Source organism: Microcaecilia unicolor, chromosome 9 (genome assembly GCF_901765095.1).
Source record: "Microcaecilia unicolor chromosome 9, aMicUni1.1, whole genome shotgun sequence".
NCBI classification, from domain to species: domain Eukaryota; kingdom Metazoa; phylum Chordata; class Amphibia; order Gymnophiona; family Siphonopidae; genus Microcaecilia; species Microcaecilia unicolor.
Genome location: NC_044039.1, coordinates 109656140 through 109674441, shown reverse-complemented (window position 1 = coordinate 109674441; position 18302 = coordinate 109656140). Strand labels below are relative to the sequence as shown.

The window sequence follows — 18302 nt, the reverse complement described above, 5'->3', positions numbered from 1 at the left end:
GTGAATCAGCAGCTCTGTCTCCCTTCCTTTCGTAGGGAGGACTACCCAGAGGAATACTCTGCTCTCAAATATCTGGATGTGAGACGTGTCATCATCAGATACTTGGAAGTGACCAATGATTTCCGGAAGTCGGATCATCTGTTTGTCCTGTTTGCAGGTCCTCGTAAGGGTCTGCAGGCTGCTAAGCCTACAGTGGCAAGATGGGTCAAGGAAGCCATTGCAGCGGCTTATGTGGCCGCGGGGAAGGTGCCGCCTATCCAGCTGAAGGCTCACTCCACTAGAGCTCAGGCGGCCTCGATGGCAGAGGCCGGGTCCGTCTCCTTGGAAGAGATTTGCAAGGCGGCAACTTGGGCTTCGGCCCATACCTTCTCCAGGCATTACCGCTTGACTGTGGCTGCTCGGGTGGAGGCCCGGTTTGGAGCTTCAGTGTTGCGGTCAGGGATTTCAGTGTCCCACCCTGGGTGAGTACTGCTTCGGTACATCCCACCAGTCTATGGATTGATCAGCATGATGATATGGAAGGTAAAATTATGTATCATACCTGATAATTTTCTTTCCATTAATCATAGCTGATCAATCCATAGCCCCTCCCAGATATCTGTATTGTTTATATTCTGGTTGCATTTCAGGTTCAAGTTTAGTCTTCAGTTCCTGTTCAGGAGGACTTCGTGTTCAAGTTTTTCAATGGATTCTTCAAGAGTTGAGACGAATTTGTGTTACAGTGAGCTGCTGCATTCCTCTCCCCTCCGTTTTACAGGGCTGGATTGAGAGTTAAATTGTGCCGGCGCTCCCTCCTGCTTCGTGCGGCAGTAGGGCAGCTTTGTACCCCTCCCGCTTCGGCGGTGTTAGGGTCAGTCAGCTCCTCCCGCGGTTGCGGTTGCAGGATAAGCCAGATCCCCCCTGCATCGGCGGGTGTGGTGTCCCTTCCCCGCTCCGCGGGAATGAGCTGGACGGATTCCCCTCCCCCACTTGTGTGGGGATGAGCTGGGTTAATTCCCCTCCCCCGTTTCGGCGGTGGTGAGCTGGGCAGAGTGTCCCTTCGTGGGTGTAATTCTCTAAGTGCTGAGTCCTGCGGATGGAGCTTGGATATCGACATACTGAGGAGTTTCCGGCAGCACATGACCACATATAGGGAGGCAAAAGGATTGCTCTCTATCTCCACCTGCTGGTAGATGGACACAACCCACCAGTCTATGGATTGATCAGCTATGATTAATGGAAAGAAAATTATCAGGTATGATACATAATTTTACCTTGTTTGTGTCATCTCATTTTGTAAACTCTCAATTTTTGATGAAAAATCTTGTTTAATCATTTCTACTGAGTCTTTCAATTCTTGCATTTTGGAATTTAAAGCTTTTACCTCTCCGGAGGATTGTTTTTTTTTTTTTTTTGTTACATTTGTACCCCGCGCTTTCCCACTCATGGCAGGCTCAATGAGGCTTACATGGGGCAATGGAGGGTTAAGTGACTTGCCCAGAGTCACAAGGAGCTGCCTGTGCCGGGTTTTGTCCATTTCTAGTAATTTCAGCCAAATCTTCCCAAGGCTAACCTCTGATTCCTTCCCTGCAAGCGTAGATGTTAAAGCTGAGCCGGTCGCCCCACAGGGTCCGCCAACTTCTACTCTTCCGGTGTCTGTTGGGTTTACCTCTCGGCTCGCTATCATTGCAGGGCTTGGAGGGATCATAGAGAGCGGCGGGGGGGGGGGGGGGGGGGGGGAAGAGATGTTTCACATTCCAGCGGGGGAGCCACTTCACCGAGTCCTTCTGCTAAGGAATCCACCCCACTTACTACTTAAGAAAGAGCGGGAAAGAAGCGCTTCAGTCCCATTTTCGCAGGCGTGGACGTCCTGGTAGGTAGGGGTACTACCCGCACGACCCCTTTTCTTTTCAAATGGGGCATTGTGTAGCAGAAAACAACAAAATCTTAGCAAGACTAGCTGGAGCTAACTCACAGAGCGTTCGCTCTCAGCGCCATCTTGACACACCGACTATCTCTACTTCAGGAAGCAGGTGAAAGCTTGGCTCTTCAACCAGGCCTTTAATGGAAGAAGTAACTAACTTGTTAATGGAAGCGGTGCAAAGAAAAGCTACGAGAATGGTATTGGATTTGCGTTACAAGACGTATGAGGAGAGACTTGCAGACCTGAACATGTATACCCTGGAGGAAAGGAGAAACAGGGGTGATATGATACAGACGTTCAAATATTTGAAAGGTATTAATCAGCAAACAAACCTTTTCCGGAGATGGGAGGGCGGTAGAACGAGAGGACATGATATAAGAGTGAAGGGGGGCAGACTCAAGAAAAATGTCAGGAAGTATTTTTTCACGGAGAGAATGGTAGATACTTGGAATGCCCTTCCGCGGGAGGTGGTGGAGATGAAAACGGTAGCGGAATTCAAGCATGCGAGGGATAAACATAAAGGAATCCTGTGCAGAAGGAATGGATCCTCAGAAGCTTAGCCGAGATTGGGAGGCGGGGCTGGTGTTTGGGGGTTGGGGCTAGTTCTGGGCAAGACTTCTACGGTCTGTGTCCTGAAAATGGCAGATACAAATCAAGGTAAGGTATACACAAGAGTAGCACATATAAGTTTATCTTGTTGGGCAGACTAGATGGACCATGCAGGTCTTTTTTTGCCGTCATCTACTATGTTACTATGTTAGTCTCACTCACACACACAAGGAGTGACACAGGCTGCACATACTGGAGCAGGACATGTTTATCCATTCCTACTCGAGCTGAAATATTAACTATCTCTCTGACCTCGTGTGCACCTTTCTTTAAATTAGTCACCTTATTTTCTAACTCCTCTTACTCTATGTTCATGAGGAGCTGGCTAAACTAAAGGTGGACAAAGCGATGGAGCCAGATGGCATATATCCGAGGGTACAGAAGGAACTTAGAAAATTTCTATTTTAATGCTTCTCTAAAGTCGGGAGTGGTCCCAGAGGACAGGAGAAGAGCAGGTGTGGACCCTGTCCACAAAAGCAGAAGAGGTTGGGAACTACAGGCCGGTAAGTCTGACTTCTGTGGTAGGTAAATTAATAGAAACACTTTTAAAACAGAGAATAGTAAAGTTTTTGGAATCCAATGGATTACAGGACCCGAGGCAACGTCTTGTCAGACAAATCTGATTGACTGGGTGACCAGAGAGTTGAATTGAGGGAGAGCACTAGATGTGGTGTATTTAGATTTTCGCAAGGTCTTTGACATGGTTCCACATAGACGACTAATAAATAAATAAACTGAGTGCCCTCTGTATGGGCACTAAAGTGACTGACTGACCGGCTTAGGAACTGGTTGAGTGGAAGGAGATAGAGGGTAGTGGTAAATTGAATTTATTCTGAGGAAAAGAATGCTATCAGTGGTATGCCAAAAGGTTTGGTTCTTGGGCTGGTTCTTTTTAACATTTTTGTAAGTGATATTGCTGAAGGGATGTCTGGTAAGGTTTGCCTCTCTGCAATAGGGTGGATAACATGAGGAAGCGAAGCTAGAGGAATGGTCTGGAATTTGGTAGTTTAGATTTAATGCTTAAAAATGCAGGGTCATGCATTTGAGCTGCAAAAGCCCGAGGGAACAGTACAGTTTAGGGGGTGAAGAACTTTTGTACATGAAAGAGGAATGGGACTTGGGTGTGATCGTATGTGATGATCTTAATGTAGCCAAACAGGTAGAAAAGGTGACGGCAAAATCTAGAAGGATGCTTGGGTGCACAGGCAGAGGAAAAAGGAGATGATGATGCCCCTGTATAAGACTCTGATGAGACCTCATTTAGAATATTATATACAATTCTGGAGACCACACCTTCAAAAAGATATAAACAGGATGCAGTTGGTCCAGAGGGTGGCTATTAAAATGGTCAGTGGTCTTCATTATAAAGCATGTGGGGACAGACTTAAAGATCTTAATATGTATATTTTGGAAGGGCGGGAGAGAGAAGGTAGACACATTTATGTTAAATCTTTTTATTGAAGATAGACACATTTAAATACGTATGCAGCATAAATACACAGGAGGCGAGTCTCTTTCAATTGAAAGGAAGCTCTGGAACGAGGGGGCATAGGATGAAGATGAAAGGGGATAGATTCAGAAGTAACTCGAGGAAATACTTCTTCACAGAAAGGGTGGTGAATTCATGGAATAGTCTCCCGATGGAAGTGGTGGAGACAAAGACAGTATCTGAATTCAGTAGAGTTTGGGACAAGTACATAGGATCTTCAAGGAAATGATAGGGAGAGTAGACAGCATTGATGGACAGATTGTATAAGCCATATGGTCTTTTTCTGTGTGTTTACATTATAAAGGATAGTATTGTATAATAGGCCTGTGCGTAAAAATGATGTTAGAGCTGAATGCTCCATCACCTTGATTTTGTATTTCTGTGCTCGCTCCTTGGCTTGAACAAGGTGGCTGAGAGAGGCTAAACAGCAAGCCTGCTCAACCCTCTTTTACTAGCCAGAGGCATCCAGATCAATGTTTCCCAACTTCTTCAAGACCAGGGCACACCTACATTTTTTAAATTGGGCTGAAGTATCCTGCAAAGCAGACTGTTTATATGGGAGAAGACTCGTATGGCCAAAAGAAAAGCTAGGGAAGAACTGAAAGTCCTTTCAGAGGATAGAAAATAGAGGTGTGCATGGGGATATAATCTTACCCCTGGCCCCACTTGTCCCCAGTCAATTCTATTCCATCCCCTTCATATTGGTATCACTCCCTCACCATCCCAAGTCAATTCTTTTCCATCCCTGCACTATTCTCATCATATTGTGTCAATGGGGATGTTGAAAAGGAACCTACCTATGAGATAGGGCTAACCTGGGAGGGGAGAACTCTTCCTTTGAAATTAGCGGTGGAGGAGACATTACCTTTCCCTTTGATCCTGGGGAGAGATTTTGAGGGAATGGAGGAGATCCTGTCCCAGGAAGAAGCATGGGTTGAGACCAGGTTCAAGGATCACTCCAAACCCGAGGACAAGGATTTGAGCCTAGGAGAAATTTTCCCTTTTGCAATCCAAGAATCCTAGGAAGTCCTGGGAAAACCAGGAAGAGTAAAGCCATGATAACTGTGTGGAGCTTATACACTGGAAGAATTTTCTTTAGTCTTGCTGACTTGTGAAGTAGCTAATTTGAAGTGCTGCTTTCAGGAAAACGTTGGTGCATCTTTTTCTCTGTAAGCCTTCAAAATGCAGATGTAAAACCATCTTTTAAAGTTTGAATTCCACTACTAAATACCAGTTTTAAAGGAACAGACAGCCTCAGGTGTATAAACTAACACAGGCTCTTGTTTTCTCATGAATATTTGTCTTGACTAGACTGTAAGCTCCATGAAGCAGGGACTGTCTCTTGTGTGTATTTGTACAGTGCTGAATATGTCTGGTAAATGATTAGTCATAGTGGTGGAAGATTATCTATACTCTGATGCCATCAGCTTTGGGACATATAGGTCCATTATGATGATGGGAGAATTCAACTTTCTAGACAAATTTCTTGCTAATATATGGATAAACTTCAGGAAGAGATGCTTTCTCCGAGGATAAGCAGGCTGCTTGTTCTCACTGATGGGTTGGCGTCCATGGCAGCCCCAGGAAACGGAAGTACTTTAAAAGTAATCCCTAGAACTTTGCAGGAGGACCCGGCGCTGCGGAGGAGAGTGGCTGCGTGTCGGTCTCTCTCCCTCAGGCCCAGAGAAACTTCTACAGTGCGTTCGCATGGTTCGCGCTTTCTTTTTGGTTTCAAGCGCCGCTTTCTCTTATTTTTTCTTTTTTCTTTCCAAGTTTAAAAAAAAACCCTTATCGTTAGTTTTTTTTGCCCCTCTAAGTTTTCTTTTCGTCCCAGCCTTCTTAGGCCATGCGTACGCGATTCTCATTTTTAGCACAATCGAGCCTTTTTATTTCGCCGACGCGATTTTTCCGCCCATGTCATTGAAGACTCCCAGCGGCTTCAAAAAGTGTGGTCGGTGCCAGTTATCTATCTCGAATACTGATCTGCACGCATGGTGCATCCAGTGCCTTGGGCCCGAACATCGACCAGATACTTGTAAGTTGTGTCTGAGTCTGAAGAAGCGGACCCAAGCATCGAGAAGAGCTCTTCAGGACCGTCTTTTCGGAGCTCTGACTGATTCTTTGATGTCGTCATCGGTGCCGCGATCGGCGGTGTCAATATCGGCAACGAGTATGGCATCGACATCGGGAGCACAGGTAATGGCTGTATGGTCATCACCATACGCTGGGAGCAGTGAGCCGTCGAGTGGGTCTCCACCTGTCTCGAAGGCTGCTGCTGGGCAGGCCCACTGACGCCGAGGAGGCGTCTGGATTCAATGTCCTCGTCGGTACCGAGGAGTGCCGGTGACGTGCTTCAAGCGAAGGTGAAGAAGCATCATCATCGGTCTCCTTCGAGACACGGTACCGAGAGCTCCGGGGCGTCAAAAGATTCGGCACCCGTGAAGCGTTGACGCCAGGAGGACCGCTCACCCTCCATCCAGGAGGTGTCGATCTCCGGACAGCCCGGTACCGCCTCCCAGGCCTCCACAGATTCAGATATCGGCTTCTGCATCGACCCCACAGCCTTCCCTGACAGTGGCTCTGGACGAAGTGCATCCAGGCCATTCTTCCAGCTTTGCTGGAAGGGCTGCTGCATCAGTCAGCTCCGGTACCGGGGGTGCTTGCGCCCTCAGTGCCGTCGATGGAAGCGGCAGCTGGCTCAGGGCCTGTGGTGAGGTCTCCGATGCCAGTATCGCTTGCGGCATCGGCTGCAACCCAGGTCAACTCCCCGTCGATGTCGCTGGAGGAAGCTGCATAGTCACCAGCGTGGGAGTCGACTTCTCAACATCGCCATGAAGGACACGGTTCCTCGGCATTGAAACGGGCCCGGTTTCGGACTGCAGTTCGATATCTCTTGTCCGATACCGAGGAGGATGCCTCGTGGGATGAAGGGGAAGATCCCAGGTATTTCTCTTCCGAGGAGACTTGCGGTCTTCCTTCTGATCCCATTCCTTCGCCAGAGAGAAAGCTTTCTCCCCTGGAGAGTCTTTCCTTCTCTTCCTTTGTCCGGGAGATGTCTGTGGCAATTCCCTTCCCTGTGGTATCTGAGGATGAGCCCAGGACCGAGATGCTTGAGGTCCTTGACTATCCTTCGCCACCTAAGGAATCATCCACCGTCCCTTTGCACAGTGTCCTTAAGGAGACATTGCTTAGGAACTGGATGAAACTCTTAACTAATCCCACCATTCCCAAGAGAACTGAGTCCCAATATCAGATTCATGGAGTGGAGGAGTGGCCTAGTGGTTAGGGTGTTGGACTTTGGTCCTGGGGAACTGAGGAACTGAGTTCGATTCCCGGCACAGGCAGCTCCTTGTGACTCTGGGCAAGTCACTTAACCCTCCATTGCCCCATGTAAGCCACATTGAGCCTGCCATGTGTGGGATAGCGCGGGGTACAAATGTAACAAAAAAAAACCTGAGTTGATGAAGTCGCAGTTACCTCACGACTCTATGGTTGTGGATTCCGCTCTCAAGAGAGCCAGGAGTTCTGGGGATTTTGCCTCGGCGCCCCCGGGACGAGAATCTAGAACTCTGGACTCTTTTGGGAGGAAGGCCTATCAGTCCTCCATGCTCGTGTCCAAGATCCAGTCCTGCCAGCTCTACACGAGCATCCACATGCGGAACAATGTCAAGCAACTGGCGGACTTGGTGGACAAGCTCCCTCCAGAGCACGCCAGGCCTTTTCAGGAGGTGGTCAGGCAGCTGAAGGCATGTCATAAATTCCTGTCCAGGGGTTCTTACGACTCTTTTGATGTCGCATCCAGATCCGCTGCTCAAGGTATAGTAATGCGCAGACTCTCATGGCTGCGTGCCTCTGACCTGGACAATAGGGTCCAGCAGCAGCTTGCTGATGTTCCTTGCCGGGGGATAACATTTTTGGCGAGAAAGTCGAGCAAGTTGTAGAACAGCTCCACCAGCGGGAAACCACCCTCGACAAGCTCTTCCACCGGGCGCCTTCAGCATCTACCTCAACAGGTAGACGTTTTTTCAGGGGAAGGAGGAATGCTCCCTAGGCTTACAATAAGCATAGGTACAATCCACCTTTTCGGCAGCCTTCTCAGGTTCAACCCCCGTGTGCTCGTTATCGTCAACAGCGTGCACCTAGACAGGCCCCTGCAGCTCCCCAGCAAAAGCAAGGGACGGGCTTTTGACTGGCTCCAGTTGAGCATAGCTGCTATAAAAGTGTTTGTGCCGGACGATGTGCCAGTCGGAGGGAGGTTAAAATGTTTTCACCAAAGGTGGCCTCTTATAACCTCCTATCGGTGGGTTCTTCAAATAGTCCAGCTAGGATACTCCCTCAATTTGATCTCAACACCTCCAAATTGCCCACCGGGAGCTCAGTCCTTCAGCTCCCAGCACAGGCAGGTACTTGCAGAGGAACTCTCCGCCCTTCTCAGCGCCAATGCGGTCGAGCCCGTGCCTCCCGGGCAAGAAGGGCTGGGATTCTATTCCAGGTACTTCCTTGTGCAAAAGAAAACAGGGGGGATGCGTCCCATCCTAGACCTAAGGGGCCTGAACAAATACCTGATCTGAGAAAAGTTCAGGATGCTTTCCCTGGGCACCCTTCTTCCCATGATTCAGGAAAACGATTGGCTATGCTCTCTGGACTTAAAGGATGCTTATACACACATCCCGATACTTCCAGCTCACAGGCAGTTTCTTCGATTCCATCTGGGAACACAGCACTTTCAGTATTGTGTGCTACCCTTTGGTCTCGCATCTGTGCCCAGGGTCTTTACAAAATGCCTGGCAGTAGTTGCAGCGTCGCTACACAGACTGGGAGTGCATGTGTTCCCTTATCTCGATGATTGGCTGGTGAAGAACACCTCAGAGGCAGGAGCTCTTCAGTCCATGCAGATGACTCTCCAACTCCTGGAGCTACTCGAGTTTGTTATAAATTACCCAAAGTCCCATCTCCTTCCAGTTCAGCAAATAGAATTCATAGGAGCTCTGCTGGATTCACAGACGGCTCGTGCCTGTCTCCCCGAGGCGAGAGCAGACAACCTTCTGTCTCTAGTTTCCATGGCCAGAGCCTCTCAGCAGATCACAGCTCGGCAGATGTTGAGACTTTTAGGCCATATGGCCTTCACAGTCCATGTGACGCCCATGGCCTGCCTTCACATGAGATCTGCTCAATGGACCCTAGCTTCCCAGCGGTATCAAGCTGCAGTGAGTCTAGAAGATGCGATCCAGCTGTCCACCGCCTTTCACAATTCCCTTCACTGGTGGACAGTTCGATCCAATTTGACTTTGGGACGTCCCTTCCAAATTCCTCAGTCACAAAAAGTGCTGACAACAGATGCATCTCTCCTGGGGTGGGGAGCACGTGTAGATGGGCTCCACACTCAAGGAGCTTGGTCCCTCCAGGAATCTGGTTTTCAGATCAATCTCCTGGAGTTGCGAGCGGTCTGGAACACTCTAAAGGCTTTCAGAGATCGGTTGTCCAATCAAATTATTCAAATTCAGACAGACAACCAGGTTGCCATGTACTACATCAACAAGCAGGGGGGCACCAGATCTTGCCCCCTGTGTCGGGAAGCCATCCAGATGTGGCTTTGGGCTCGCCAGCATGGCATGCTTCTCCAAGCCACTTATCTGGCAGGCGTAAACAATAGTCTGGCCGACAGGTTGAACAGGATAATGCAACCTCACGAGTGGTTGCTCAACTTGGGCGAGGTAAGCAAGATCTTCTGAGCATGGGGCACCCCCTCGGTGGATCTTTTTGCCACTCAGTCCAATCACAAGGTCCCTCAGTTCTGTTCCAGACTTCAGGCCCACGACAGACTAACATCCGATGCCTTTCTCCTTCATTGGGGAACAGGCCTTCTGTATGCATATCCTCCCATACCTCTGGTGGGGAAGACTTTGCTGAAACTCAGGCAAGACCGCGGAACCATGATACTGATTGCTCCTTTTTGGCCGCGTCAGATTTGGTTCCCTCTTCTTCTGGAGTTGTCCTCCGAAGAACCATGGAGATTGGAGTGTTTTCCAACCCTCATCACTCAGAATGAGGGGGCGCTTCTGCATCCCAGCCTCCAGATTCGGCCTCTCACAGCCTGGATGTTGAGAGCATAGAATTCGCCTCCTTGGGTCTTTCTCAGGGTGTCTCCCGAGTCTTGCTTGCTTCCAGGAAAGATTCCACGAAGAGGTGTTACTTTTTCAAATGGAGGAGGTTTGCCATCTGGTGTGATAGCAAGGCCCTAGATCCTCGCTCTTGTCCTACACAGACCCTGCTTGAATACCTTCTACACTTGTCAGAGTCTGGTCTCAAGACCAACTCCGTAAGGGTCCATCTTAGTGCAATTAGTGATTTTCATCAACGTGTAGATGGTAAGCCTATCTCTGGACAGCCTTTAGTTCGACTCATGAGAGGTTTGCTTTTGTTAAAGCCCCCTGTCAAACCTCCACCAGTGTCATGGGATCTCAATGTCGTTCTCACCCAGCTGATGAAGCCTCCTTTTGAGCCACTGAATTCCTGCCATCTGAAGTATTTGACCTGGAAGGTAATTTTCTTGGTGGCTGTTACTTCAGCTCGTAGAGTCAGTGAGCTTCAAGCCTTGGTAGTGAATGCTCCTTACCTCAAGTTTCATTATAACAGAGTAGTCCTCCGCACTCACCCTAAGTTTCTGCCGAAGATGGTATCAGAGTTCCATCTGAACCAGTGAATTGTCTTGCCAACATTCTTTCCCCGTCCTCATACCCACCCTGCTGAACGTCAGTTGCATACATTGGACTGCAAGAGAGCATTGGCCTTCTATGTGGAGCGGACAAGCCCCGTCAGGCAGTCCGCGCAAATGTTTGTGTCATTTGATCCCAACAGGAAGGGGCTCGCTGTCGGGAAACACACCATTTCAAATTGGTTAGCAGATTGCATTTCCTTCACTTATGCTCAGGCTGGGCTGACTCTTGAGGGTCATGTCACGGCTCATAGTATTAGAGCCATGGCAGCTTCGGTGGCCCACTTGAAGTCAGCCACCATAGAAGAGATTTGCAAGACTGCGACGTGGTCATCTGTCCACACATTCACATCTCATTACTGTCTTCAGCAGGATTCCCGGCGCGACAGTCGGTTCAGACAGTCGGTACTGCAGAATCTGTTCGGGGTTTAGAATCCAACTCCACCTCCCTAGACCCATTTTTATTCTGTTCCAGGCTGCACACTCAGTTAGATGTTTCTTTGTAGGTCAAGCTTTGTTATGTCCTTGCCATTGCGAGGCCCAATTGACCTTCTTTGTTGTTTTGGGTGAGCCTGGGTGCTAGGGATACCCCATCAGTGAGAACAAGCAGCCTGCTTGTCCTCGGAGAAAGTGAAGATACATACCTGTAGCAGGTATTCTCCGAAGACAGCAGGCTGATTGTTCTCACCAACCCGCCCTCCTCCCCTTTGGAGTTGTTGTTGTTGTTCTTTATTTGCTTTTCGATATAACTGAGGCGGGAAGACAGCCGCGCATGCGTGGTGGGCGTGCCCTGCGCGCCGGGTCCTCCCACAAAGTTCTAGGGATTACTTAGAAAGTATTTCCGTTTCCTGGGGCCGCTGTGGACGCCGACCCATCCGTGAGAACAATCAGCCTGCTGTCCTCGGAGAATACCTGCTACAGGTATGTAACTTCACTTTATTGAGTTGTGCAGCGGATATAATCTTTTCCTGTGTGTTATTTTCCCACAGCCTATTCTGAGCTATGACACCATTATACAGACTACAGGGGACACGTGGCATATTCCCTATGACATGGACAATGTGACGAGAGCATCCTATGAAGTGCCAAGAAAGTGGCTTTGTCTCCAACGACAAAACCATAAGATATGAGGCACGTTGCACATCGTCATCTGCCTTGGGCCATACAACAGAGACTGTCATTACATGAGAGCTGAAGAAGGGGTGGGGGGCAGGTAAGGGTGTTGGTGGGTTTACATAAAAAAATGATACATATTTTGTTGTTTGATGATGTGGTATGCAATTGACCTTTTTATTGCAGTGTTGTCATTGTTTGCTCAATAAAATTGTTTAAACATACATGAGAGCTGAAATTAGCCAGTCCCGCTGAGACTTTCCCAGTACGTTAAGCCCATTAGCAGAGGTTTTCTGCATAGGGGTAGTAAAGCATCTGACATGCATCCTGTGTTTTTATTCACTAAAAATCACCTTGAGGGTGGTATAGACAGACATTTCTGGGCATGCAGGAACCCTGAACTGGCCACTATCTGTGGCTGTGTGTGGGTTCTGTTCATATGGACAGCATCGTTGAAAATAATTTGAAAAGAAAGGAATACAAAGGTCAAAGTGTAATAGTAATAGCACTTTGAACTGATGCATTATGCTTGTGTTTGCAACATAGTAGATGAGGGCAGAATAAGCCAATCCTAGTTTGCCCAGTTATTAGGTCCATACTGGTAAGAATACTTCTCTGAGGACAAACAGGCTTATAATTCTTACAAGTGGGTGACGCTGATCTGCGTTGCCCAGTCCGGAATTTACCAGTCTAACGAGAGCTGTGTGGAGCGCAAGACACGCTTTACTGCGCATGGTCTCCTTAGTTCTTTTTCTACCGCAGTGAAGAAGTGTTTTTTTACCATCTCCTCGCATCGCTCGGTCTTAGAGAGCTTGTGCCTTTTCTGCTATTTTTCATTTATTTTTTCTTCTTTCATTGTGTTCCTATTGTGGAAACCCCTTTTATTGTTCCTTTAAGTTTTAGTGATTTTGCCCGGGTTTAAGTTTATTTTTATTTTCTGTCGTCATCAGTCCACTCTTAGGCCTTGACTTCGACTGGGAATTTTCCCTTTATTCTTTGCTGTGCCTTGCCCCTTTTTCAGGCACCATTGCTTTGTTTTAATTTAGTCGAGGAAATTTTTCTTTGCATGTCCATGAAGGTTCCCAGTGGCTTCAAGCGCTGTACCCGGTGCAATTGGACAATCTCTGGGAAAGACACCCATTCTTGGTGTCTACAGTGTCTTGGACTAGACCATAGCCCCATTAACTGTGTTCTTTGTCTTCACATGAAAAAGAGGACCCGGGTTTCCAGACAGATTCAACGAGAGAGGGTTTTTGGAGCCAAGTCCAGTTCCTCAACGTTGGCATCAGCATTGACGTCGAGCATCACACCAGCATCAGAAGTGTTGGTAAGCATGGCTGCTGCTAGACCCTGGGAGCAGTGAAGCATCAAGTGGGTCTCCACCTGCCTCGAGGCCTCCTGCTGTGCAGGGCCCCTGGCACCGTCCATCGTCGGATCCAACCCTGAGTCCACATGTGGATTTGACGTCGTCCTCATCAGCACCGAGGAGCCTCGGTAACATGCTTCAGGCGAAGGCCAAGAAGCATCATCATCAATTGCCCTCAACGCATGGTGCCGGGAGCTCTGGGGTGTTGAAGGATTGAGCACCTGAGAAGCATCGGTGCCGGGTTGACCACTCCCCCTCCATACAGGAAGTGCCAATGCGTCTGTCTCCCAGCAGCCAAGACCCTGCCCCTGTATCGACCCCGGTAGTTCTGCAACCTGTACCTGAGCTGGCATCCCAGCTTTTCCTGGTGTCGGCCCTCAATGAGTGCATCTGGGCCTTGATCCCTGAGCTGCTGGATGGCCTCATGCAACAGTGTGCATTGCTTGTTTGTTGGTGCTTTTACTGGTGCTAGTTCGCCGCTGCAAGCGTTCTCCGTACTAATGGAAGTGACTGAGCCTGAGCCTATCAGTCCTGAGTGAGTCCACAGAAGAAATAAGACGTCATTTGGTAAAATCTCATTTTTTTCTACTCTCCCGCGCAGCCGTCGCCATTCACTCAAAACCCAGCAAGCAAACCTGTGTGTTGCTGCTGCTGCCTGCATCCACGTTGTCGTTCTGTACCTCTTTATCCATCTTGTTAGAGGAGATTTGGACTTGGAATGTTTTAAAATAATAATCATGCCTAGCCTGTGAGCTGCTGCTGCCTGCATCCACGTTGTCGTTCTTTATTGGGCCATCTTTAGTCTACTACTCTAACACTGTTTTTGTTGGGTAGGCAGTGCCTTACAAGATGGAGGAGAAAATAAATAAATTCAGATGGCCAGATCTCTAACACTGTTTTGTTGGGCAGTGCCTTACAAGATGGAGGAAAGAAGGAAGGGAGGGAGAAATTGCTGGCTTGATATCTCATACATATTCATTATGGTTATTTCCAAAAAAAGCCAGCTCTTTTTCCCTTCCTTCCTTCCTCCATATTAGCATATTCATTTGCATATATATATATATATATATATATATATATATATGCAAATGAATATGCTAATATGCTCCGCCTCATCCTTTGCCCCCCCAAATGAAACAGTCAAACTACGCCCATGACTTTTCCTGGACTACACATCTCCTCCTAAGGAGGCTGTGACTGCTTCTCTCAACGTGGTACTCAGAGAAGTGCTCATCAGGAACTGGGAGTCCCCTCTGTCGGTCCCTGTCATTCTCAAGAAGATTGACATTCAGTATCGGATTCACAGTGCGCCTAGTTTTGATAGGCCTCAGTTGCCTCACAATTCCATGGTAGTGGAATCCACTCTCAAAAGAGCCAGGAGTTCCAGGGACTATGCCTCGGCACCCCCAGGCACAGAAGCTAGAACCCTGGATTCTTTTGGGAGGGAGATATACAAGGCTTTGATATTAATTTCCCGAATACAATCATATCAGCTCTTCACGAGCGTCCTCTTGCGAAATTCGGTGCGCAAGTTGTCCGACCTGGCTGAGATGCTCCCTCCTGAGCAGACAAATCAGTTCGCCAGTTGTTCGAGCAGCAGAAGGCATGTCAAAAGTTCTCGGCCAAGGGCACTTACTACACTTTTGATGTGGTATCCAGGATTTCCGAGTATAGCAATGCACAGACTCTCATGGCTGCATGTTTCTGCCTTAGAACTGTCTATAATTTTAGCTATAAGCTATAAAGTTCTTCTTCAGGTATACTGCATTATTTCCCATCCCACATCTCTCTTTTCCTATCAGCAACATGAAGGAATTTCTGTCTGTTCACATGCTCTGATGGTGAAAATGTTGCTAAGGCAACTGGGAACTCAGATACCTGGTATATCCTGTTGCAAAAGTAATTTACTGAGAAGAGGAATGGAATGGCAAGGACCAATTGCAAGCCTCCAGCACATATGAAAGTCCCAATCACAAGTCTCCAGCCCATATGCAGCACCTATGATTGGTCCAGGGTAGAGGAGAGGTGGATGCTCACCACAGCCTATAAAACCATGCTGCAGACAAAGAAACTGAAAAACAAGGCATGCTTGGAAAGAGAGTTTCAGATTCGTCCAATGGCCTATGTTTTTCCCAAAGGGGTGCTCTTCCCCCTTCGTAGAAACTAATTCTCTATATCAAAGAATCTTTCTTTCATTCATTCTTTCTTTCTCTGCTTTTTCTCTGTTCTGTGACCTTTGTATGAGGAACAAACTTCTCTTCCTTCTTTTTCTCTTCTTTATATAATTAGTCTAATTATATACTGATAATTAGGTACTGATGCTATATTTTTTAAGTTTTGTTATAACTTTACAACTGATGTCTAATGCTGTGCTGGTGGGTGAGTAATTAAAAGACTTTTCTCTCTGATTCCTGTACAACTTTTTTCTATAATATTTTATAAAATTTCATAAGTTGTTTAGAGAAGAGCAAACCAAAATTGCGCAGCCTACTACAGAACATTCTGTTCAGCAGAGGTTGGCGGATGCCCCATGCTAGTGGGATAACCTTTTTAGAGAGAAGGTCGAGGATGTTGCAGACCAAATTACCATCTCTTCTCTCTCCCGCCGGGCGACTTCTGCATCAGCCTCCTCAGCTAGGAGGAATTTTGGCAAGCCAAGGAGGAGTTCCTATTACTATCCTAGGCATAGGTACAACCCTTCGGCTCGCAGCCTACTCAGATTCAACCCCAGTGCACTTGTTCATGTCAACAGCGTGTGCCTAAGGCACCTGCTGCTCCCCAGGCAAAGCAAGGGACGAGCTTTTGACTGATTCTAACAGAGTATAACCACAGTAAAACTTGTCTATACTGGATGACTTGCCGGTCGGGGGGGAGATTAGAATTTTTTCACAAAAGGTGGCCTCTTATAATCTCTGACTGGTGGTTTTTCAAATAGTCCATCTCAGGTATGTCCTCATTTGGTATCTCAAACCTCCAAATTGCCTACCGAGCGCTCATTTGTTCAGCTCTCAGCACAGGCAGGTACTTGCAGAGGAGCTCTCAGCCTTTCTGAAGGCCCATGCGGTTAAGCCCATACCACCAGGGTACTTCCTTGTGCAAAAGAAAATGGGGGTGGGGATGCATCCCATCCTGGATCTAAGGGCCCTGAACAAATTCCTAGTACAAGAAAAGTTCAGAATGCTTTCCCTTGGCACTCTTCTCCCAATGATTCAGAAAAACAATTGGCTAGGCTCTTTGGACTTAAAGGATGCATATACACACATCCTAATACTTCCAGCCCACCAGAAGTATCTTCAATTTTGGCTGGGAACACATCACTTTATTTTTTGGCCTTGCATCAGCTCCCAGGGTCTTCACCAAATGTCTAGTGGTAGTTTTACCATCGCTACACAGACTGGAGGTTCATGTGTTCTTGTATCTCGATGATTGGCTAGCGAAAAGCACCTCAGAGGAGAGTGCTCAGGAGTCCATGTGGATGATTATTCGGGTGTTCAAGCTACTAGGGTTCATTTTAAACTATCCTAAGTCCCATCTCCACCCTGTCCAGCGGTTGGAATTCATAGGAGCCCTGCTTGATACTCAGATGGTTCGGGCCTACCTGCCGGAGATGAGAGTGGATAATCTGATCGCTCTCGCATCCAAAGTTCGTACCTCTCAGCAGGTCATGGCTCGGTAGATGTTGAGATTGTTGGGACATATGGCTTCCACAGTATACGTTACACCCATGACACATCTTCACATGAGATCAGCTCAATGGACCGTAGCTTCTCAGCGATATCAAGCCATGGGAAGTCTAGAAGATGCCATGCAAGTGTCCCCAGAGCTTATACGCTCTCTTCAGTGGATGTTGAGAACCTAGAATTCGCTTCCTTGGGTCTTTCAGAGAGAGAGTCTCCTGGGTCTTGCTGGCTTCCAGGAAAGATTCCACTAAGAGATGCTAGATTGCAAGAGAGCATTGGCCTACGACATGGAGCGGACAAGACCCTACAGACAGTCTACCCAGCTATTTGTTTCTTTTGATCCCAACAGGATGGGGGTCGCCATCGGGAAATGCACCATTTCCAATTGACTGGCAGATTGCATTTCCTTCACTTATGCCCAGGCTGGGCTGACCCTAGAGGGTCATGTCACAGCTCATAATATCAAAGCCGTGGCTGCACTGGTAGCCCACTTGAGGTCAGCCTCCATTGAAGAATTTTGCAAGGCTGCGACATGGTCTTCAGTCCACACATTCACATCACACTACTGCCTTGAGCAGGATACCCGATGCGACAGTCTGTTCAGGCAGACAGTGTTGCAAAATCTGTGGGGTCTAGAATTCAACTCCACCCTCCTAGGCCTGTTTTATTCTGTTCCTGGCTGTACTCTCATTCAGATTGTATATAGTTTCAGATTAATCTTTGTTATGTCCTCTCTTTTGCGAGACCCAATTGATCGATGTTTGTTGTTTTTGGTGAGCCTGGATGCTAGGGATTCAACATTTGTGAGAATTATAAGCCTGCTTGTCCTTGGAGAAAGTGAAGGTACTTACTTGTAGCAGGTGTTCTCCGAGGACAGCAGGCGTTATATTCTCACAATCCCTCCCATCTCCCCTTGGAGTTGTCTCCTTCGTAGTTTTTTGCTTTATTTTTTTGCTGTAGTATTAAACTAAGCAGACCGTGTTCTTGTGGCAGGCGGGAAGGCACTCGCTCATGCGTGGTGGAGCGTGACTCGTGCTCCACAAAGCTCTTGTTATAGACTTTGGTAAATTACGGACAGGGTAATGTGGATCAGCATCATCCAATTGTGAGAATATAAAGCCTGCTGTCCCCGGAGAACATCTGCTACAGGTAGTGCCTGCCCTATTCCAGCCATATGGTATGACCACCTGCAAGATCTCTCTCCTTATCCAAGTCAGTCTTTGTATTCCATATTTGTGCTTCATCATCTTGGGTACACAAATATACAGGATCCTTACTTAGTTCCTTCCAGCACTCCATCTTTCTCTTGTCTGACCACAGAGCTCTGAAATAATCTAAATAGCCAGCCATTGCCCCAGTATCCAGCTTCCTAGGTTCCTTGCATAGCCTGCCAGAAATATCCAACTACATGAATAGCTTTGTTTCTG

The 18302-nt window shown here is 47.7% G+C and overlaps 1 protein-coding gene across 2 annotated transcripts in view; it reads left to right on the top strand.

Moving 5' to 3' along the window:
- Positions 1–18302, top strand: part of PRORP (protein only RNase P catalytic subunit) — a 193907-nt gene that overhangs the window by 163258 nt on the left and 12347 nt on the right. Inside the window, exon 8 of one of the 2 annotated variants that reach the window (XR_003943280.1) lies at positions 11706–11929. Coding sequence is in view for 1 of the 2 variants with exons in the window: in XM_030213737.1 (XP_030069597.1) it covers positions 11706–11846 (141 nt within the window). In the remaining variant the exon portion in view is untranslated. Of the gene's footprint in view, positions 1–11705; positions 13630–18302 lie in introns of those variants that run through there. The other variant, XM_030213737.1, reaches the window with a different exon arrangement.